Source organism: Crotalus tigris, unplaced genomic scaffold (assembly GCF_016545835.1).
Source record: "Crotalus tigris isolate CLP2741 ecotype Arizona unplaced genomic scaffold, ASM1654583v1 scf7180000020588.15403103151:6194809, whole genome shotgun sequence".
In the NCBI taxonomy this organism is placed as follows: domain Eukaryota; kingdom Metazoa; phylum Chordata; class Lepidosauria; order Squamata; family Viperidae; genus Crotalus; species Crotalus tigris.
Genome location: NW_024098092.1, coordinates 752,978 through 774,510, shown reverse-complemented (window position 1 = coordinate 774,510; position 21,533 = coordinate 752,978). Strand labels below are relative to the sequence as shown.

Here is a 21,533-nt window from a genome sequence, read left to right as displayed (position 1 = left end):
GTCATGGCGCCCCTCCTTGACCTTCTCGGGCCGGTCCACGCGCATGCGCTCCCCCAGCCCGCCCGCGAGGAAGGAGAGAAACTCGGCTCCTCCCTCCGCGCGCATGCGCCTAGCGTGGGGGCCCCCGCCCCGCCTTGCTCGCGCCCCTCTCCTCTCTTCCCGGTTGGGACAGCGGCAAGATGGCGGCGGCCACGGCGGCCGGGAAGGTCCAAGCTGCGCGCGAAGGCGGCCGCGGAGCCTGCGGGCGCCCGCCCAAGCGGCAGCCAGCGCTGTGAAGCGACCAGCGGGGACGAGCCCAGGTGAGGGGCGGCGGGCCCGGAGCCCCCCAGCAGTGCGGGAGCCTCGCCGGCGGCCTGGAAGGCAGGCGGGCCTCACGCGCCGTGCCCGCCCGCCCGGGAGGCTCCGGCGCGGCCCCTCGGCTCCCTCCGGGGAGGCTGGAGGGTCTGCCGGGCCTAGGGCGCAGAGCAGCGGCCTTTCTCCTCCGGCCCCGGGGTGCCCGAGCAGCCTCCCTCCCGAGCCGATGGCGCAGAGACGGCAGGGCCCGAGGGAAGCGGGAGGTGCCGGGCCGCTCTCCCGCCGGCCCGTCCCCAGCAGCCCCGGCCTTCCTTTGGGACGGTCGCGCTTTGCCCCGTCGAAGAAAGGGGGGCTCCGCCGGGGCGTTTCCCCGTTGGGTGGGCCACCCCAGACGGAGCTCGGTCTCCGCGGTGGATCATTCTATCGGAAGAGAGCCGGAGGGGACCTTGGAGGTCATCTAGTCCAGCCCCCTGCTCAGGCAGGAGACCCGACCTAGACCCTTTCCGACAAATGGGTTGTCCGGTCTCTTCTTCCTCCTCCTCCCGTTATACATTCGAGATGCACAGCGCTCAGTATTTATTTGTTATGTACATGTAGGGTGTGGGTCTGTGCATATCTTGTATGCATAGTATGTTTAGGTGTGTGTCATGTAGGTGTTTCTCTTGGAGAGCGGGCAACTAAATTTCATTTTGGAGGCGTGCTGTTGTGCCCACAGTAAAAAAAAAAAAAATGACAAGAAAGGTTCACTTATCTTATCATAAAAGCGATGGATGTCTATGGAGAGTCTCCGTCATTGTCCCAAAGGTGCTTTTTCAAAAGGCTACTAGACTTCCTCGTTTTTCTTTGAAGATGTTTTCACTTCACATCCAGAGAAGCTTCTTCGGGCCAGTTGACCCTTGAAAAAGCACCTTTGGGACTCCAGGGATGGAGCACCCACGACTTCTGGTGGCCAGCTGTTCCACTGGTTAATTGTTCTCGCTGTCGGGAAGTTTCTCCTTAGTTCCTGGATGCTTCTCTCCTTGATTAGGTTCCATCCGTTGCTTCTTGTCCTGCCTTCAGGCGCTTTGGAGAATAGATAGACACTCACACACCCCTCTTGTTTGTGGCTGCCTTGCTTTGGGTGGGTGGCTCTCTGTTCTGTTCCGGGCTCAGAGTCTCCTCGGTTCTCCCTGGACCCAGTTTCCTTAGGGCAGCTGCGTGGAGCCGACCTCTGGGAAGGTGCTGGCTGGGGGGCATTCTGCCTTTCCAGCTTGGATTGGCCCTGCAACCCCCAGGGGTCTCCAAGGTGGGCATCCTCCCCTTCTAGGATCAGAGGAGGAAGCAAGAACAGGCCACAGCCAGCTGCCCTCGGTGTGCATTTTTAAGGCCCAGTTGGGATCTCAATCAGAGTGTGTGTGTGTGAAAGCTCTTTAGTCTTTGCTGCTTGTGCAGTGGGAGTGGGGCTCCCTCTTGCCCACCGGCTATCTTCAGACATGTTTCTCCCCTCTTCCTTCCATCTTTGAAAGCTCGTTGCGGTTACCAAACATTCACCAGCTTTGCCACGCTACCACCACAGAAGTTTGGCGGCAGGCCTCCCTGGGGTAGTCTGGATGCTGTGAGACTTGGCTCAGGGGGCTTTGCTGCCTCTCACACTGCAAATGCTCTTTGCCCGAGCGAGGGGGCAACTTGTATGCGCACAGAAACGGGTGGCGCAGTGGCAAAAGTAATGGAATTTGTCAGTTGACCCAGAATCTGCTCTTTGGCACATCGTTTTCCGGAAGTCTGGGACACTTTTAACGACGTGTGTGTGTGTGTGTGCACATTTTGATACCCTGACCTGCTGCCTTGGGGAATGCTGGAAGGTTTGTGCCTTTGGGAACAGTGCAGGGAGAAGGGAAGAGCTGGAGAGCTAGCTTCAAGAAGCCAGGGGTGAGCTGGGTCCTCTAAACCAAGGGTCCTCAACCGTGGCCACTTTAAGACTTGTGGACTTCAAGTCTGGCTGAGGAATTCTGGGAGTTGAAGTCCACAAGTCTTAAAGCAGCCAGGGTTGAGGACCCCCTGCTCTGAACTGTCTTTGCTTCAGTCAGCTTGCAACAGAAAGTTTTCAGCACTTCAGCTTCCTTCCCAATTAAGCTATCGGAACTATTGGCTCGACCTGGCAATTACGGGAGCTCCTTCCTTCTCTCTCTCTGCTCCCTGAGGCCTGTGCTCTGATGCCCGATGTTTCCTGACCCCGAGCCTTGAAAGAAAAGGGGGTCTCCATCACGTGCAGGGATGGAAGCTCCTTTGGGAGACAGTTGGACAACTGCCTCCGTTTTGGTCTTATCTCATGCAAGAGCTGCCAGCCGTGCAGTTTTGCACACTCTCCCTTGCTCTTAAGCTTCAATGATCTGCATTTATATCCCCTACTTCCTGCAGGCGGAGGACCCATAAATGACTCTCGCTGCAGGCACAGAGCACACGAGAAGACCCCCCCCCCCATTAAGGAAGGGCCAGGACACCACTGTGTGCAGTAGGAAGCCCAAGACATGATTCACACATCGAAAGCTTAAAAGGCTCTGCTTAGAAGCCCGGAAAACAGCCAGGCCTCTCTCCCAATGCCTTGTAGCGAGCCAGAGGGAGAAATTGTTGCATTGCTGCCCTGCGCGCTCCTCTTGCATTCTTTGCCTCGTCTTTCGGTTCCTTTTTCCACCCTTCCCTTCAGAAGCCATACCAGAGGTCCGCCGTAAGCCGTCTGAAAGGAATCTCCCAGCTGGATCTTTCTGAGAAAGCGGGCAGCATTCCATATTTCTTTGGAGGAGCAGTCGGCCCTATGCAAAGTAGTGATTGACTTGCACAACATCTGGGAAGATTCTCGAGAGACTTGGGGGTGGGGGGGGTGGAGGTGGTGACTGACATCTTCCTTGTGACAAGATGAAAACAGTAAGGTTGACTCTTTGATCCTTTTGGGGGGGGAGGTGAGTGGCCCTGTTGCCCCTTTGATCTTTTCCTGGAGGAACTGTCACTCAGCAATCGGAATAGCCTTGGAGGATGTAATTAGTAAACAGCTGCAGCAGCAGGCAAGGACTTTCAAACAGCGCTCTGCTGTCTTCCCCCCCAAAGGAAATGGGGGGGAGGTGGGAAGGAGCAAGAGACTCACAAATTCAGCACTTCTTCCATTTTTTGCCTTCAGCTTCTAGCACAGCGGTTCTCAACCTGTTGGGTCGGGACCCCATTTGGGGTAGAACGACCATTTCACGGGGGTCGCCAAACAACGCAGTCCGCCATTTTTTCCCCCCTTTCCCTTAGCTGTGCTACTCCCTTTTATTCTATTGGCTTTTGAAAGCCAACAGAATCGACTCTCTTGAATAGAGTCTAATTCTATTGGCTTTCAAAAGCCAATAGGAATTGTCCAGGCTGTCTCTGCCCTGCTGAGCCCGCCAAAAGTCCCATTCTGCAAACGGTGCTGCACCAGTTTGAGTAGTTCTCGACTTACGACCGGTTGAGTAGTCCTCGACTTACGACCGGTTGGGGGTCGCGGCATTAAAAAGGTTGAGAACCACTGCTCTAGGAGATACTGCAGGACCCCTACATTGCTCTCCTAACCCTTCCCTGCCCCCAAGGTAGTGCACCAGACTTGATATTTGTAGGATTGCCTTCTTGGGCGTTAACGGAAGCTCTCAGCTGCCTTCGAGACTAAGCAGGGATTCTTGGCTGCTTCAAAGGCTGACGTGCCAAACCGTGGATTGAAACCGGAGGGGGGGGGCTTCACTCCACACAATCTCATCTTTCCCCTGTTATTCCGTTATACAACGGCCCTCAACCTTTTGGGCACCAGGGACTGGCTCCGTGGAAAAGGGTTTCCCCCCCCCCGCGGGCCGAGGAGAGCAGGGTTTTGTGTTATTTTGAATAGATATTTACTAAGGAGAATGATATGCATTAATGAACTGATACTGTTTACGATTATCGTTTATTGCCGTATTTTCCGGCGTATAAGACGACTGGGCGTATAAGACGACCCCCGACTTTTTTTTCTTTTTTTTTTCTTTTTTCTTTTATTAAAAAGTTTTATACAAGTTTTTAACAATATCCCCCCCTAGAATAACCCCCTCCCTCCCCCCCTCACTTCCCAGACCTGGTTACAGGGTTACAAATAAACAAGCAAATTCTAAATAAACTTATCCAACTATGCAAATAGTAAAATCAATAACATACTTTAACTCAAATACAAAAAAGGAAAAAAAATATAAGCATTTCCAAATTGAAAACTCCGACTTTTGAGAAGATTTTCATGGTTTAGAAAGTCATCTTATACGCCGGAAAATACGGTACACTTATTCCTTACTACTATATCAGCTATTGTTAACTGAACATATGTACCCGGACAATAGTCTGGTTGCTAAAGAATGAAAATGTTATTTTTTGGGGGGGGGAATAACCCCAAAGTTGACCCCAGCCCTCCCCCAGCACCAATCCTGATCCCAAGCCCTCCCTAAGCCTTAATCCTTATCCCAATCCTATTCTATCCCCAACTCTATAAAACTCTATAAAATTAAAAAAAAAAAAAGATTCCTTTGCAAGAAGACCGGCCCATAACCCGTAACTTTCCCCCCCCCCTCTCCATTTTTGAAGCAGGGGACTGGAATGCCATGGCTAACTCCGAGAGCGACGATGACAGCTTCATGGCTGTGGATTCCGAGGACGCTGCAGCCGAAGGGACCATGGATCCGGAGGATGGCGTGTGCGCTGCTCCTCCAGAGGAGGACGCGGGCGGGGCTTGGCCTCACCGGTCCATGCAGGAGTTGCCAGAGGAGGTGCTGGAGTACATATTGTCCTTCCTCTCCCCGTATCAGGAGCACAAAACGGCCGCTCTGGTTTGCAAGCAGTGGTATCGGCTCATCAAAGGTACGGGAGGAAATTCCAAATTCCCGGGCGCTTTTCGAGCCCAAACAGGCGGGGAGAAAGATTCTGAGGGTTCAGCAAAATAAAAAAGGGGGGGCAGCGATGGGAACTGGGCCGCAGACAGGCTCAGCCGTTGTCGGCCACTCCAGAAAGTACGCCTAGTCCCCGACTTGCCCCAGTTCGTTTAGCGACAGTTCCAAGTCACAACCGCGCTAAAAAAAAGGGTGACCTAGGACTGTTTTGCCCAGTTACGTTTGCAGCATCCCCGCCGTCAGGTGATCAAAACCGAGATGCTTGGCAACCGGTTCATATTTTTGACCCGTTACGTCCCAAGGTCACGCGATCCCCGTTGGCGAGCTTCTGGCGAGCAGGAAGGCAGATTCAATTAGCGGCCGGGTTATTAACTTATCGGCTGCAGGGGTTCATTTAACAGCTGTGGCGTGGAAGGGGGCGAAATTCACAACAAATGGTCTCGCTTAACCCCGGAAAATGTGGGGCTCCGTCGTACGGCGAGGACCACCTGTAATCCTAGCTCTTGAGGATGCCAGAAAGGGGTGAAGCAGAGAGGGGGCGTCGGGGGGCTGGAAGGAGGACTCTTTCTCCGCCCCCACCCCCTTTGATTTTTTCCTTCACTCTTGGGAGCCAAGCAAGATTGGACAGGGGCTGCCTCTGTTGTCTTCCCCTGTAGGATTTAGGCATCCTCTTTCGATCCGGCTGGTTGCTTTCCTCCAATTTCTGGTTTGGTTTGGTTTTCTTAGAAGCAGGAGCTGCCTCGTCCTTAAGAGCACCGATATATAGTGGCTCAGTTGCTTTCAGCACTTTAACAAAAGGCTGGAAGGAGGAGGAGTGTGCTGTGGTTAAGGGGCTGCATTTGGAGAGAGGCCCAGGTTGAAAGACCACCAGTGCAAGCTTCGTGGTGGTGAGGGGGGGGATGACTGGGCCAATCGCTTTTGCCCTGCCACATGTCTCGGTGCCTGCTTGGAGTCCATTCTGATCTCTCCGAGGTGGAGGAGAAGTGATGAAGAATGACGGTTTAAACCTCAGATCAGAGAGTTTCCATCCGACGGCCATGAGGCCTGCCCTAAAAGCTAACAAGACTCGGGAGGTCTTCGAATCGAATCGAATCAACCTTTATTGTCAAAAGTACAACCTGTGTGCAATAGATTGGCTAAGCCTCCCTTCGTGCGTCCTCCCCCCCGACACAAATCGCAGTGACAACGAACGCGCAATCTTATTTCACCATGTGAACTTGCTGCACGATGCGCCGGCCAGCTCTTGGGTTTTTCGCGGAGAGTTTGAGGGCTTCCCGCGAGCTGCCGGCTTCTGCTAGTCTTGGGGCACGCGAACACGGAGGGCGCGTTGGCCTCCCGTGTTATGCTCAAAAAAGCAGAGAAAGGTGGGCCCTTTCAGAGAGCATCCCAAAAGCTCCCTCAGGAGACTCAGCCTTTGTCCATTGGCTGGCCAGAAGCCAACCAGATCCCTCGCCGGTCAGCCCGCTCGTTTCCAGCCCCACTTTCTCGCTGTTCTCCCTCCTCTTCCAGGTGTGGCCCACCAGTGTTACCACGGCTTTATCAAGTCGGTCCAGGAAGGGAACATACAGTGGGAGAGCCGCACCTATCCCTATCCTGGGACCCCCATCACCCAGCGCTTTTCGCACAGTAAGTACGGACTGGCCCACGGCGTCACGCTCGGGGCCCGAGCCCCCCCGTCCCCCTTGGGGAAGCCCACGCTCTTACTTGGCCCAGAGAGAGGCTGGATGAGGCACAGGCTGCGTGGAGGCTGCAAGCAGCCGAGGAGAGATGAGACCTCTGGCTTAGCTGGGAAGCGGAAGGTTCTAGAACAGTGGTTCTCAACCTGTGGGTCAGGACCCCATTTGGGGTCGAACGACCATTTCACGGGGGTCGCCAAACAAGGCTGTCCGCCATTTTTTTCCCCTTTTCTTTGGCCATGCCCCTGGCACCCGATGATGTATAAGTGGTTGGGGGTCACCACAACATGGGGAACTGTATTATGGGGTCACGGCATTAGAAAGGTTGAGAACCACTGTTCTAGAAGCTGCTTCTACTGAAACCAATCTCTTCCTGCTTGGATGCTGGTCCCAGAGTAGAGAGGAAGGGCCAGCTCAAGCTGTAGGGGAAGGAAGATAGCTTTTCATTTTAATAATAATAGTAATAACAATAACAATAATAATAATAAGAGTTGGAAGGGACCTTGGAGGGCATCCAGTCCAACCCCCTGCTCAGGCAGGTAACCCTATACCATTTCAGACAAATAGCTGTCCAGTTTCTTCTTAAAAACTTCCAGTGTTGGAGCACTCACCTCTTCTGGAGGCAGGTTGTTCCACTGGTTAATTGTTCTCACTGTCAGGAAGTTTCTCCTTAGTTCCAGGTGGTTTGCACCTCTCCCGGTTTCTTCCAGATGAGGTCTGGTGAGCAGAATGCCAAGACTGGGTAGCTGTGTAAAGAAAACCCGCACGTTTTTCAAATCAGACAATCACAATAGGTTGGGATCGGTTGAGCCAGTCATAAAATCTGCCTAAATTGCAGTTCCTCAGTTTCGAAGGAGAGTAAATAAAAGCAATAGCACTTATATACTGCTTTACAGCAGGGGTCCGCAACCGTGGCCACGTTAAGACCTGTGGACTTCAACTCCCAGAATTCTCCAGCCAGCCATGCTGGCTGGGGAATTCTGGGACTTGAAGTCCACAGGTCTTAAAAGTGGCCACGGTTGGGGACCCTTGTTTTACAGCCCTCTCTGAGAGGTTTACAGTCAGCCTATTGCACCCCGAACAATCTGGGTCCTCATTTTACCAGCCTCGGAAGGATGAAAGGCTGAATTCAACCTTGAGCCGGTCAGGATCGAACTGCTGGCAGGGGGCAGAGTTTAGCCTGCAATGCTGCATTCGAACCACCGCGACTCCTAATCCCGCTGATCCTGCAGGATGGGGTGGGTGGATGGATGGTGCTCAGGAGAAAAGGGGGTGGGGGCGTTGAATAATACACGAAAAGCATCCCCAGAGTCGCACACGCGTTGCGGGTTTTCAAGGAGAGAGAAATTGTGGCTTTCCCTTGTGTGTGCGTGTACTTTGTAGGCGCTTGTTACTACGATGCCAATCAGTCCATGTACGTCTTCGGGGGCTGCACCCAGAGCAGTTGCAACGCCGCTTTTAACGACCTCTGGCGACTCGACCTGAATAGCAAGGAATGGATCCGGCCTCTGGCCTCAGGTGAGGGGCGTAGCTGGGGAGGGGGGGTCCCAGTAGCCGCAGCAGCTGCCCCAGGAGAGAGAAAAAGAGCTGCGGGGAGGCCACCACCCCCGGGCTGTTGCCCACTGAGCACACCGACTGCCTTCATGCTGGGAGAAAGCTGACACCTGCAGCCAGGTAGAGGCAGGCCTGACTCGGGGGCCTCTTTGAAGCCTCAGCCTCCTTTGATACCCTCCACTGTGCCTTTTGGCTGCCAGTTCCCCGCTCTCCTTTACAGCCCTTTCGCTGTTGGGAGCTGAGCTGAGACAGCATTAGGAAGGGAGGGAGGGCAAGAGGGTCCCCTTGCAAAGAAAAAACCAGGTGGAAAGGGAGAACACCTCCCCCCCACCTCCAATCCTTTATGGGTGGCCTCCTTGAGGGCATCCAATTTCCTCAAGTGGATCTAATCGGCCAATTCCGGAGGGATGACCCACCCACCCCTTAGAAGCGGCAGCTCCTGCTTCCCCTCCGGGAGGGGCAGAAACTTCTCTGGCAGCCTTGCCTGCCTGTTCTCACCGTCTCCCCCAGGCCGAGGACTCGCTCCAGGGCGTTCCTGGGACAGGTATTTGATCAAGCTGATCAGACATGTCTCTGCTAGCTACACCCACCAGCCAGAAAGAGTGTGGGAAATCGGCAGGTTCTCACAATCCTCCAGTTCACACCGGCAAGGGACAAGCCTTTGTTGTAAACAAAAGCCTCTCTTTTTCTTTTTTTCTTTTTGCCTATTCAAATTGCAAGCTATTTACTTTGCATGTTAATACAAAACGCGTTCTCAGGAGGCCTTTTCAACATCGTCGGAGGAACCCAAGAATTGTCTCTTTCCGTAACCACAAGCCAACATTGGTTTCGGCCAGCTCTGGAGAAGAGGGGGGGGAAGGGGGACTTTTTGGTTTGAGGCTGGGGGCAGCATCCATCTCTTCAGGGAGATGGTGGCTGATCCCTGCAGCCCAGTTTTTGTTTGGGTAGGGTCTGCTCAGCCTTGGGAAGAAGCACCCCAACATCGCCCCACGTTTGTGTCCGGGCCCAGCAAGCGCTGCTGGGGTCGTCAGCTCCAGAGTTCCCTGTGAATCTCCTGGAAAGCAGCGCTTGGTTTCCAGGATCATTTAATGCTGTCCAGCTCTTTTTGTCAGAGTAGGGAGATCCTACAGATCTCTCGTTAGCAAGTTTGGAGCCCAAAAGATAAAATACGTTTTGTGTGCAGTCATGCGGTTGCTTTATCACCTCCCAAACTCCCCCGACAAAAGAGATTCTTAAGAGCTAAATTGGGCCTTTCTCACACTTTTCCCTTTTAAAGAGTGGCAGGGCTGCCTTTCAAACAGCCACACCGCTTAACCGCTTAATTTAAAGAGCGGGCAATTATAGCTTCCGGAGGAAGGGGGCAGGAGCTGTTCTTCCCCCCCTCGACAGGATTAAATGACCCTGGGAGCTGAATTCCCAGACATAGACGCAGGTAGGCAAAGGAAGGCAGTCTTACGAGCGCCTGGAAATTCAGACTGCTAGGAAAGGGAATCATAGCCTGTCTCTTATAGGAAAGCCCCCCCCCAATTTCCCCTTGATTGCTGCTGTGGCCCTCGGGCTCCCCTGCTGTTTGGGTTGTTTTCTGAGCCCTCCAGCAGGCAAAGGGGCCTATTTTGGGCCAGGCCTCCCTTCCCCTTGCCTTCTCCGCACTCGTGCGGAATTCAGTTCAGCTTTCTCTGGGGAATTGCTAACCAGAGCCCCCACTGGGTTGTCCAGGGCTCTAAGTTTAGGTACCTATTTTAGAAAAGTCTGGGGATGGTTGGTTTGATAGGCCCAGGCCACAAATAGCCCCGTCCCCAATTTGGATCCCTGGGATCGTGTTGAGCCAAGTCGTGTAGCACCCAAGTTTCCCAAGCAGCAAAGTCAGCCACACACAAACACACACACCCCTCCGCATTTACCTTTGTCATAGTGCTTTTTGGGAGGGGGACAAGGGACCGTTTCCCCCCCCCCCCATTTTTCTCAGAGGGAAAAGCACTGCTGCCTGTCTGCGTATTCCTGGCCATAGGCTGGCTTTCTTTGGAACCGGCCTCCTTCCACATCTCGGGAAGTCTTAAGAGAGCAGGATTGAAGACAGAGGAAGCCTCGGTTCCTCTGGTTCCAGACTCTCTGCCTTGCCCAACGGCTGGTCTTCCTTCCTTCTCATGCCAGGAGCGTCATCCGGGGCCAGCCATGAAATTTGGAGAAGTAGCTTTGAACACAGCAGCCCAAAGCTCGCCTGCTGCTTCCCCACTCAGCTGAACTAGCACCTGGGCCCTTTTCCCCGAGGACAAGTGGATTGTGCATTATCGGCCCTTCCCTGGCCACCCTGAGCCTATTTGGAGACCCCAGTCAGGGTCTCTGAAGTGGCTTTTGCCTCTGTATCATTTTAAGTGGGCCCTTGAGTGCCCCCTTCCCTCACTTAAAGCCCTTTGGCAAACATCGGGGAGGGCCACCCTTGGGAAGTAAATAGCTGTGAAGAGAGCAGCCTGTCAGCAGGACTGCAATCTGTTGTTACTGCCTACCAGTGAAGTCAGCCGCCCCTATCAAAGGCAGGGGAAGAGGAAGGGTCTGCCTCCCCGTCAGAATGAGACCCCTGCCTCCAATGAAGGCAAACTGGATCGTGCAAAATGTTGCCGTTTCAAAGAGTTGGACAGACAGTTTATTACAGCTCACTTTGTGACTCTGAGGCAGGGAGCCGCCCTGCCCAAGCGCCAGGCCTTATTTGGCTGCACCCGGTGAGCGCCCGGAATCCCTTCGGTGACATTGTCTAATAAAAAAAACTAAAAAAAACCCACTCTCTCCTGTTGCAGGTTCCTACCCGTCGCCGAAAGCCGGAGCGACCCTCGTTGTGTACAAGGACCTGCTGGTGCTGTTTGGCGGCTGGACGCGGCCCAGCCCTTACCCCCTGCATCAGCCGGAAAGATTCTTTGACGAAATACACACCTACTCGCCTTCCAAAAATTGGTAAGACTGTCGAGCTGTTTCCAAGCTCTTGGGGGTTTTTTTGCCGAGCAAAGAGCCGGGCAAGCACGTACACTGCCCGCCTGTTGAGCACAACCCTCCTCTTCCTCCTCCAGGTGGAACTGCGTGGTGACCACCCACGGCCCTCCTCCCATGGCTGGCCACTCCTCCTGCGTGATCCAGGACCGGATGATCGTCTTTGGAGGCTCCCTGGGGTCGCGGCAGATGTAAGTCTCCGACGTTCCTCTTCTTCCGGAGTTCGAGGCTCCCCGGAAAGCCGTCCGAGTTCCTCCCGTCTCGCTCTTCCCCGCAGGAGCAGTGATGTCTGGGTCCTTGATCTGGAGCACTGGACCTGGTCCAAGCCGAGCCTCTCCGGGCCTGGGCCTCACCCGCGAGGAGGCCAGTCCCAGGTAAACTGCTTTTGTCCCGCTTTTCCTCTCAAGGAAACGAAGTCTTCCAACTCCCACATGAAGCCTTTTGCCTTTCCAGTAAGATTGAGAGGGAGACAAGCAGCCGCCCCCGGCGCAGTCCTTCCTGGCCGGAGATGGAAACTGGGACCCCTGGGCGCAAAGTTACGCCCGGAGACAGGCCTTCCCAGAGCCCAGAAGGTCCCAGTGGGAGCAGGGACTGGCAGACCGTTTGCCATTCCCGCCGGAAATGGCATCGCCCCAGAAGAGGGGGCAGATTAGTCTTCCCTCCATAGATTTGGGAGATTGAGCTCAGCTTGCAAATGGGGGTGGGAATGAGCAGCCCCACACTCCACTCCCATCAGCGGATGTGCTAGCCAGGCCTTCTCGGGGCTCTTTGGATGACACTTTTTGACTCTTCTTTCCCTTTTGTGTGTCGCAGATCGTCATAGACGACGAAACCATTCTGATCCTTGGGGGCTGCGGGGGTCCAAATGCGGTGAGTAGACAAAGCTAGGTTCACTGGCCATTTACCCTCTTTTTTTCCTGCTCTTCCTAGACTTTTGTGTCTGGCGCGGCGTCTCTTCGAAAAGGCTCCAGTCAACACACGGGCGATGCACAGCTTGCTGGCGTCCTTCAGCCGCCAGGCCCAAGTTGCCCCTAGCCAAGGTCTCCTCCTCCTCCTCAAGGAGATGAAGCAGAAACTTGCCTTGTGTACATCTTCCTCAGGAGGAGGAAAGATGGAGCATGCTGGATGGGAGAAAACTTTTCAGGATTGGAAAGTCTGCTCTTGGGAGGAAAACTAATGTAGAGGAAAGTCAGGCAGTCGGTGTGTGTGTGTGTGTGTGTGTGTGTGTGTGTGTGTGTGTGTGTGTCCCGACCTATGGGTGGTCTGAGCTTTCACCCGACTTGCAGCTTTTCAAGGACGCCTGGCTGCTGCATATGCGCTCCGACCGTCCCTGGGCGTGGCAGCCCCTGAAGGTGGAGAACGAGGACCACGGAGCTCCTGAGCTGTGGTGCCACCCGGCCTGCAAGGTGAACGGGAGGGAAGGGCAAAAGGAATCCCTGGTGAAAGTCTCCTTTCTCTTCCGCACTTCATAATAAGCCAGAAAGGGGGGTGGCAGCTCCGATTTTAAGAGTGTGACGCATGCACTAAGCTAACACCGGGCTGCCTGATGGGGCAAACATCTCACTGAGGAGCAGCGTGGCGCTTTCTGGTGGGCGCCAGGCCCAGAGCAGTGGTTCTCCACCTGTGGGTCGGGACCCCATTTGGGGTCGAGCGACCATTTCACGGGGGTCGCCAAACAACGCAGTCCGCCATTTTTTCCCCCCTTTTCCTTAGCTGTGCTACTCCCTTTTATTCTATTGGCTTTCGAAAGCCAATAGAATAGACTCTCTTGAACAGAGTCTACTTCTATTGGCTTTCAAAAGCCCATAGGAATTGTCCAGGCTGTCTCTGCCCTGCTGAGCCCGCCAAAAGTCCCCTTCTGCAAACGGTGCTGCACCAGTTGAGTAGTCCTCGACTTACGACTGGTTGAGTAGTCCTCGACTTACGACCGGTTGGGGGGGGGTCGTGGCATTAAAAAGGTTGAGAACCACTGGTCCAGAGGGATCCTCTTCTCTCCCCCTGCCTTCCATCTTACGCGGAGCCCAGAGCAGGAGTTTCTGGGGAGGCTGCTCTGCAGGACGGGTCCTGTGTCCATCCTGGGCTAGTTGCTTCTTCTCTTCCAGGTGGGGCAGTGCGTGGTCGTCTTCAGCCAAGCCCCCAGCGGGAGGGCGCCGCTCAGCCCGAGCTTGAACTCTCGTCCTTCTCCCATCAGCGCCACGCCGCCCGCCCTGCTTCCCGAGACACGAGAATGCCGCTCTCAGTCTCCCGTTCAGACTGCAGACGAGGCTCCCTGCGTGAACGGCCGCTGGGGCACCCTGAGGCCCCGGGGGCAGAGGCAGACGCCCTGCGGGTCCCGGGAAGGAAGCCTGTCACCAGCCAGAGAGGACAGTTCACCGGTGCTGAATGGCGGCGAGGCTTTATCCCCCGGCACCGCCGTCGCCGGGGCCTCTCCAGACAGCCCTCTTCTCCAGCTGCTCTCGCCCAGCACGGCTTCCGTGGCAGAAGGCTACAACCCGAAGGCAGGCCTTTCTTTGGCACCCAGGCGGGGCTCCCTCCCCGATCAAAAGGACCTGCAACTGGCAGCCGTAGACTTGAGCTGGGAGGCCAAAGCCCCTTCTCTGGTTTGCCCGCCGGATGGTGCAGAAAGCAGGACGGTTGGCACGCTAGGCCTCAGGAACCCCCCGGATCAGACCAACGGCATTCACACCCCGCCTCAGGTGTCCAGCTCCCTGATGGGAGGGGTCTCTCCTAGTGCCCTGCGGCGGAGCCTGGAGATGGTTCAAGCCCTCTCGTCGAAGGCCCTGCCCACTTTGGTGGTCAGAAGCCCGGCCAGGGTGTCCTCGCCGGGATCCCCAGGCAGCCAGAGCAGTGCCAACCCTGCCGAAGCAGCTGTCGCTGCCACCACCCCTCGACCCAGCTCCGCCCAAGGAGACGGGCACGCCTTACCACCCATTGCTCGCCGCTTGGGCCATCATCCGCCTCAATCACTGAATGTAGGCAAGCCCCTCTACCAGAGCGTGAACTGCAAGCCCATGCAGATGTACGTGCTGGACATCAAGGAGGCGAAGGGGCGTGGACGAGTCCAGTGGAAGGTGTTTCACGGCAGCTCCGTGGTGGGACCCCCCGAGACCAGCCTGCACACGGTGGTCCAAGGGCGGGGGGAAGTCATCATCTTTGGCGGCTTGATGGACAAGAAGCAGAATGTCAAGTACTATCCCAAAACTAACGCCTTGTACTTTGTGCGGGCCAAGAGATAATGCGGCCGCGGGCCTCCCCCCCCTCTTCCGCTGCCCTGCCTTGGGGGCTCCCCTCAACCAGTCAGCCCTGCCCCGGGCACGCTGTCAAGCAGGCTGCGAATGTGGCATTCCACCCACTAATAAAGAGATCTAAGCAAATGGCACCGAGGCTCTCTCCTCCAATTCCCAGCACCAATACGAGGACCAAAGCCCCTTTCCTAGCAGAGAAAAGGCAGTTACAAAGCGGGCCCTGCTCAAAGACACCCGACCGAGCAGGACCTGGCCGTAGCTGAGTGACCTCTGAGCTGAGGGCAGGTGGGCAGTCACGGTGGCCGTCCTGTGTGCAAAAGCAGTCCGGGGACAAGAGGGCAGGCCCTCGGTCAGTTACGATGCCAGTGGGCTAACGCCAAGTTCCAAAGGGAAGTGACCAGGCTAATGGGACTCCACAGTCAGTCAGAGGTTTGAAATAAACGAGTCCAAAAAAGCCAGTCCTGGTTTAGGGATGGCTGCCCTCTGCCCCTGCGGCCTTCTCCTAGCCCTTGGGTGGGAGTTGGGCTTTTGAAGGGGATCTCCAGAAGCTGCCAGAGGCTCCCCATTCCCTGGGGGTCTGCCTGTTCTCTCGCTCAGAGCAGCCTATGAGCCAAGGGTCCCTTTCCAGGGCGGACAGTCATGCGTAGGTTGGAGACCCAGCAGGGCAAGCAAGGAGGGCGGAGGGAATGGCCGCTCCCACTCGCCTTGCCACAATGCTTTGGGCTTTGGGGGGAGGTCCAGCTCAGTCTGGTTAGTCTGACAAAGCCCCAAGTGAGGAAATGGGGGGGGGCAAGAGCTGAGCACACTTGCTATCAGCCACCTGACACACTCCGCAAAAGAAGCAGGAGGGTGGGACCAGCTGCAGCTCAGGTGAGGGTGAGGCCAGGCTGTTGGACAGACCCCGGCTTGATTGGCAGTGCTCAACACGTCCCACTCGAAAGGCCCAAGGCTTCCTGCAATTTCAGACAAGGGGGACACTTTTTTTGGGGGGGGGGGGTTTGGTAATTTAATCCACCTCCAATGCAGAATGTTCTCTTTAATGGGGCATGCTTGATAATCTGCACCATTTCTGGGTCAAAAAAAAAAAAAAGCCTAACACCTGGAGGCATTTGGGCAAGGAGAGGGTGGGCTCCTGGCAGCTGCCCTTGGTGGGAATCCTGCACGGGTGTGGGTGTGGGTGTGTGTGTGTGCGCGCGCATGCGTGCGTGCTCGTAGACCTGTGGATTGCCAACTCCCTCCTGCTCGAAAAGCCTGTGGCTTTTCCCACACTCCTTGGAGAGGCGGCGGGACTTTTTTTTGCCTTTCCCAGCAGAAGAGAAAGCTGCGCTTCTTGCAGCTTCCTGGCTGGCTGCCAAGATTGCGGGGCTATTTGGAGCCCCTTGTAGCAGTTTGGCAGGGCACTAAAAGTCCCCGCACACAAACACACACCACCTAGACGCCACACCTGGCCGTGCCCTCCCAGGCCTTTGCACCTTGCACCCGCTTGGAAGGACGAAGACAGCCAAGGGAGAGACCAAGAAGGCGGGCCATTCTCAGGGAGCCTCTTGTCTCCCTCCCCCCCCCCCCCAAAGGCTGCGGGCAAGCGCCGTTTCCAGCTCCAGCGAATCCAGTCCGTTGGATTTCGACTGAAAGTCTGCGCTTGTCAGCTGCAGCACCAGTCAGTCACCTCGCTTGCAGCCCTACCCAGAAGGCGGGTTGCATCCCCAAGTGCTGCGTTTGCCGGGGGGGGGGGGAGATCCGTAAAGGATGGCGCCCCGTCTCTCTCCCCCCGCCCCAAATTCAGTTCCCTGGGGGGGGGGGCTGCAGGAGCAACAGCCCTGGCAGTCGCCTCCAGGCCCTGGAAGGGAAGAGCGCCGTCGGGTGCCACCCGGCCCAGCCAGCTGGCCGCTGCCAGGCCAGGCAAACGGCGGAGCCCCGGCGCTTTGCAAGAAAAGCTGCCCGCTCCGCCCTCCTCGCAGGACGGACGGCCTTCCCGAAGGGCAGGGTTGGTTAGGCAAGCTTGGCTCTTCTGACTGGTGGACTTCAACTCCCAGAATTCCTGAGCCAGCCATGCGGAGGGAAAAGGGAGAGGTTTCCAAGCTGAGCCAGGCTGGCTGAGGAATTCTGGGAGTTGAGGTCCACCAGTCATAAAAGGGCCAAGTTTGAAGACCCCTAGTTTAAGTATTTTTTTTTCCTCACGGTCACATGATCAAAATTCAGGCATTTCAGCAGGGCTAGGCAACCTGGGCTTTTAGGCCTGGTGGACTTCAACTCCCAGAATTCCTCAGCCAACATGGCTCAGCTTGGAAACCTCTTTCCCCTCAGCATGGCTGGCTCAGGAATTGTGGGAGTTGAAGTCCACGAGTCATGAAGGGGCCATAGTTCCCCATGCTGGCTGAGGAATTCTGGGAGTTGAAGTCCACCAGTCCTAAAAGAGCCCAGGTTGCCTTTCCCCTGCCGAAGGGGCAGCAGCCGAGCCCCACCTGGGGAGCCGAGCCGCCCCACATCCAGCCCGGCTCCCGCAGACAGCGCCGGACTTCCGGGAATGCCGGGGGGGGCGGGGCCACGACTCCTGGCGGAAAAAGCGAGGGGCCGATTCGGGCATGCGCGAGGGCAAGGCAACGCCGCCCGCGCTGGGTCCTAGCGCCTTCTCGCCGCCCCGGGTCAGAAGCGGGGCTGGAGCGAGGTAGCCCTTCCGTGGGAGATGACGGTCCGGCCGGGATCCGTGGTGGACGGCGACTGGGCCGGCACGGAGGAAGGCAGAGCTTACATGGGCGCGCTCCTGCGCCGGAGGCAGCGCCGGAGCTTCGGTGAGCGGGAGCCTCGGCCAGTCGCAAGCCGGGGCTGGGGGGCCGAGGGAGCCGGTCATCTGAAGGGGCTCCTCCCTGCGCAGGGCTGCTGGAGAGGCCGGGGCTGGCTCCGCACGCCGCTGCCGACGTCGCCGGCTACAAGGTCTTCGTCTCGGGCAAGAGCGGCGTGGGCAAAAGCGCGCTGGTGGCCAAGCTGGCCGGGCTGCCGCTGCCCCTGATGCATCACGAGACCACAGGTGACCCCGCTTCCTCCTCCTCCTCCCTCGCCCCCCCCAAAAGCAAAAGCAGGGGATCCCCAACCCCCCGGGCCGGGCGTGCCAGAAACTGGGCTACCCAACTGGGCGAAGCCCTTCCGGTCCGCGGGAAACCCTCTCTCCGTGGAAGCGGTCCCTGGTGCCCCAAAGGTTGGGGGCCACTGGCCTTTGAAAGCAGGGGTGGACTTTGAAAGACTGGTGGATTTCAACTCCCAGAATTGTTTTTTTGCTAATTATTTTCTTGGTCTGGGTTCAAAGTTCTGTTTATCTGATCATGCAGGGGTTCTCAACCTTGGCAACTTTAAGACTTGTGGACTTCAACTCCCAGAATTCCTCAGCCAGCAAAGCTGGCTGAGGAATTCTGGGAGTTGAAGTCCACAAGTCTTAAAGTTGCCAAGGTTGAGAACCCCTGAGATGGTTGCCTTGCTAGTGCATCTTTCCCCTAGTCCTTTTTATCCGTTGCAAACTATGATCTTTTCTAAAGTTCTAAAGTTTCTATGGGGTTGTTTCCCACAAATCAGTCAGGATCTTACAATTGGGTGTGTCTAGTTTAATGAAGAGAAGGACGAGGGGGGGACATGATAGCAGTGTACCATATCTCAGGGGCTGCCCCAAAGAAGAGGGAGTCAAGCTCTTCTCCAAGGCGCCTGAAGGCAGGACAAGAAGCAAGGGATGGAAACTGATCCAGGAGAGAAGCAACCTGGAACTAAGGAGAAACTTCCTGACAGTGAGAACAATTAACCAGTGGAACAACCTGCCTCCAGAAGCAGTGAATGGAGTGGAGTGGAGGCAGTTTAGGTGTCCAAATCCACCAAATCCACCTTAAAAACACTGGAAGTTTTTAAGAAGAGACTGGACAGCCATTTGTCTGAAATGGTATAGGGTTTCCTGCCTGAGCAGGGGGTTGGACTAGATGACCTCCAAGGTCCCTTCCAACTTTATCATTATTATTGTTGTTGTTGTTGTTATTATTATTATTATTATTTCTGGGGGTGATCAGTTTTGTCCCAAGGAATTTGCAGGCAAATGATATTTCATTATTATTATTATTATTATTAGTAGTAGTAGTAGTAGTAGTAGTAGTAGTAGTAGTAACAGACTGAAGGAAACAGGTCCATTGCAAAAGAGCGCGTCTAAAGGAGGGGAGGAAGCGTGAGGGAAGACCCAAAGCAACTCAAAGCCTTTCACACATTACATACACCTTGAGTGGGAGAGCTGCTTTGAGAGGCCTTCAAAGTTGATTACAAGCCCTGCAAGGCTGCCTATCTCAAGAAATCAGAACCACCTGGATTTCTAAAAAAAGATGTTGGTAGGATTTGGGAGCAGAATTTGGCTGAGGAATTCTGGGAGTTGAAGTCCACCAGTTTTAAAGTGGCTAAGGTGGAGGACCCTGGCCTATAAAGTCCAGCGCTGAAGGAGAAGGGCAGAAGCTTCGGAAAACTGGACGGGGTGGGGAGTGGGGACCCTCCCTTCTGCCAGGTGGCAGCTCCGGACCCTCTCCGGAGGCAGGGGGCTTTCCTGGGAGTCACGTCCCCAGCTGAAGCGGATTTTTCCCAGGGATCCAGACCAGCCTGGTCTACTGGCCAGCCAAGCTGCGGGAGAGCGGCAAGGTGCTCTTCTTCAAGTTCTCCTTCTGGGACTGCGGCGAAGCCTTGCTGAGAAAGTTTGACCACATTTTACCCGTAAGTCAGTCCGCGGAGAGGCGGCAGGGGGGGCTTCAGGGCCAGACAACATTCTTGGGAGGATGGGTGGGGGGATGATGACAGACGAGGCCACATGGAGACACCCGTTGCCTTTCCGAGTTGGCAGCCCTCCATTTTTTTTCCCTTTCCTGCAGGCCTGCAGAGAGAAAGCGGACGCCGTCCTCTTCTTGTTCTCCTTCACGGATCGGGCCTCCTTTCTCGACCTCCCTCAGCAAATCTCTCGCGTGACAGACGGGACCAGGGATGTGGTCCGGATGGTCGTGGGCACCAAGTATCCTTAAGGGGCTTCTCACCAGACTGGAAGGGCCCCAGGTGGGGGGGGGGAGTGTAGCCTGCCTCTTTTAAGATTTGTTCCTTTTTCAGAAACGTTGACGCTTTTTCATAGTATCCGTCTTTTCCTCCCTCCAGCCTCTCTTCGATCGAAAGAATCTTGCAATTTTAACAGAAATAAGCCTTGCAAACCCGCTAGATTAAAATACTTAGCAATCCTTGCAAGGCCTAAGACGGGCGGCATCCGTTCCCGTAGCCCAGTCCCGAGCCGAAGAGGGCACGTTCAGCTTGGACGGTCCCCTCCTTAGTGCTTGGCGATTCACCTTCCTTGACCAACGGTCTCCAGGTTCGACCAGTTTGCCCACACGGACGTGACGGAATCGGACATGGCGGCTTTCTCCCGCACCTGGGGTTTGCCGATCTTGCGGACAAAGAGTGTCGGCGAGCGGCACTCGGACGGATACGCCGGCCTGGTCGAGGTGGCCCCTCTCTTGAACAGGCTGGCCGAGCATCTCTGGAGGCAGGACCAGGTGGCTGCTGGCCTGGTCCCCCGAGGGGCGAGCCCTGCCGTCCCGGAAGCGCTGGTTCCATGAAATCCTCATTTACTGCAAGGGCTTCGTTTGCTTGATGGCTGCTCTTCACTGCCTGTAAACCCCAATCTTTGCATCTGCTGGCAGGGAAAACCCTGGGGCTGAATTCTGGGTTCCCTCGGTGGTAGAAGTGCACCAAGGAGGAAGAGGGGACAGAAGGCAGCCTGGGGTGGGGGCAGACCTCCACAGATCCAACTTATAAGGCTCCCAAGAGTGTTGCAGGATTCGTGCTAGGTTCTCTTGCCAGGCAAAAGAGCAGAACTGGGTCTGATCAGCAGGGGAAAAAGGGTGGCTTTTCAACCCCGAATTCTCTCTAGTCACAGACGCCCCAGGAAAACTCCCACCTCTTTCCGGAGGTCGTCGTGAGCAAGTCAACATTCAACGCACATTTTTGTTGTCCACGTTCGGTCCCTTTTTCCACTGTCTTCGTGCAAGCGAGTTAATAAATATTTTGAACTTAGACGCTGTACGTCTCTATAAATGTGCATAATATATACAGATACAGCAGGTCATTTAGTGACGGTTCAAAGTTGCGTCGCTGAAAAAAAGGGACTTAGGAACCATTTTTCACACTCCCAACCGTGGCAGCACCCCATTGGTCACACCATCCAAACTCGGACGCTTTGCCACTGGTTCACGTTTACGACGGTTGCGCTGTCCCGGAAGTCCTGTGATCCCCTTTTCCCCACCTTTTGACAAGCCAAATCAATGGAGGAAGCCAAACTCACTTAATCAGCCGTGTTACTAATTTAAGATTGCAAAAGCGATTCGCTTTACGACTGTAGCGAGAAAGGTCGTAAAATGGGGCAAAGCTCGCTGAACAAATGTTTCAATTAGCCACATAAATTTTGGGCTCAGCTGTGGTCTTAAGCCGAGGACTACCTGTATAGGAATCACGTATAGTCTTCCTCTACAACGGGGTTGATTATATTTGCGCTCGCTTGTGGACCACTCATGTTAACATTGGGGTTCTTGCTGAATGCCGTTCCTTCACTTTGCTGTTCAGCTTGTCGCTGACTTCTTCTCAGTGCAGGCTCAGCTATTCAGGAAGAAAGTGGAATAAATTTGTAAAAAAACAGTGCTTGCTAAGGCTCGGTCTGATGTTTAGGCAGCTCGCTCTTGGGCCACCGGCGTGACGACAAGGGGAGAGCCAACTGCTCTCTCCTCTCAGCAATGCAAGCACCGTCCTTGGTGCGGCGATTCCAATGGTGTGTCTGGCCAAAAAGCAGCCCGGTGTGCCAGATGCACATCTTTGCAGTAGGGAGCGAGCAGTCGGAGCCCCAAGGC

General features: G+C 55.4%; 2 protein-coding genes across 3 annotated transcripts; both read left to right on the top strand.

Moving 5' to 3' along the window:
- The first annotated feature begins 88 nt into the window (after positions 1-88).
- FBXO42 (F-box protein 42) lies at positions 89-14,774 on the top strand. Of its 2 annotated transcripts, none has more exons than XM_039367347.1 (10): positions 89-299; positions 4,888-5,157; positions 6,696-6,812; positions 8,246-8,380; positions 11,209-11,362; positions 11,476-11,586; positions 11,673-11,769; positions 12,209-12,265; positions 12,682-12,801; positions 13,498-14,774. In XM_039367347.1, exons 1-10 carry the CDS (start codon positions 104-106, stop codon positions 14,629-14,631), a joined length of 2,391 nt encoding a protein of 796 aa, XP_039223281.1. In that variant the 5' UTR covers positions 89-103; the 3' UTR covers positions 14,632-14,774. The 2 variants fall into 2 exon arrangements, with proteins under 2 accessions (XP_039223281.1, XP_039223280.1); XM_039367346.1 differs by having other exon boundaries at positions 4,885-5,157.
- Positions 14,775-17,177: 2,403 nt separating this feature from the next.
- On the top strand, positions 17,178-20,706 carry CPLANE2 (ciliogenesis and planar polarity effector 2). Its single transcript, XM_039367362.1, has 5 exons — positions 17,178-17,429; positions 17,513-17,665; positions 19,241-19,365; positions 19,521-19,657; positions 20,003-20,706. The coding sequence occupies exons 1-5, from the start codon at positions 17,324-17,326 to the stop codon at positions 20,247-20,249; spliced, it is 768 nt and encodes a 255-aa protein (XP_039223296.1). The 5' UTR covers positions 17,178-17,323; the 3' UTR covers positions 20,250-20,706.
- The last annotated feature ends 827 nt before the right edge of the window (positions 20,707-21,533 follow it).

Bases quoted from the DNA above. Each gene is read 5' to 3' on its own strand.
- FBXO42 (XM_039367346.1), top strand. From the start codon at position 104: ATGCGCCTAGCGTGGGGGCCCCCGCCCCGCCTTGCTCGCGCCCCTCTC. The intron at 6,813-8,245 runs GTAAGTACGGAC...TGTACTTTGTAG, and splicing joins CACCCAGCGCTTTTCGCACA to GCGCTTGTTACTACGATGCC. The intron at 8,381-11,208 runs GTGAGGGGCGTA...CTCCTGTTGCAG, and splicing joins GATCCGGCCTCTGGCCTCAG to GTTCCTACCCGTCGCCGAAA.
- CPLANE2 (XM_039367362.1), top strand. From the start codon at position 17,324: ATGACGGTCCGGCCGGGATCCGTGGTGGACGGCGACTGGGCCGGCACG. The intron at 17,430-17,512 runs GTGAGCGGGAGC...CTCCCTGCGCAG, and splicing joins GAGGCAGCGCCGGAGCTTCG to GGCTGCTGGAGAGGCCGGGG. The intron at 19,366-19,520 runs GTAAGTCAGTCC...CCTTTCCTGCAG, and splicing joins AGTTTGACCACATTTTACCC to GCCTGCAGAGAGAAAGCGGA.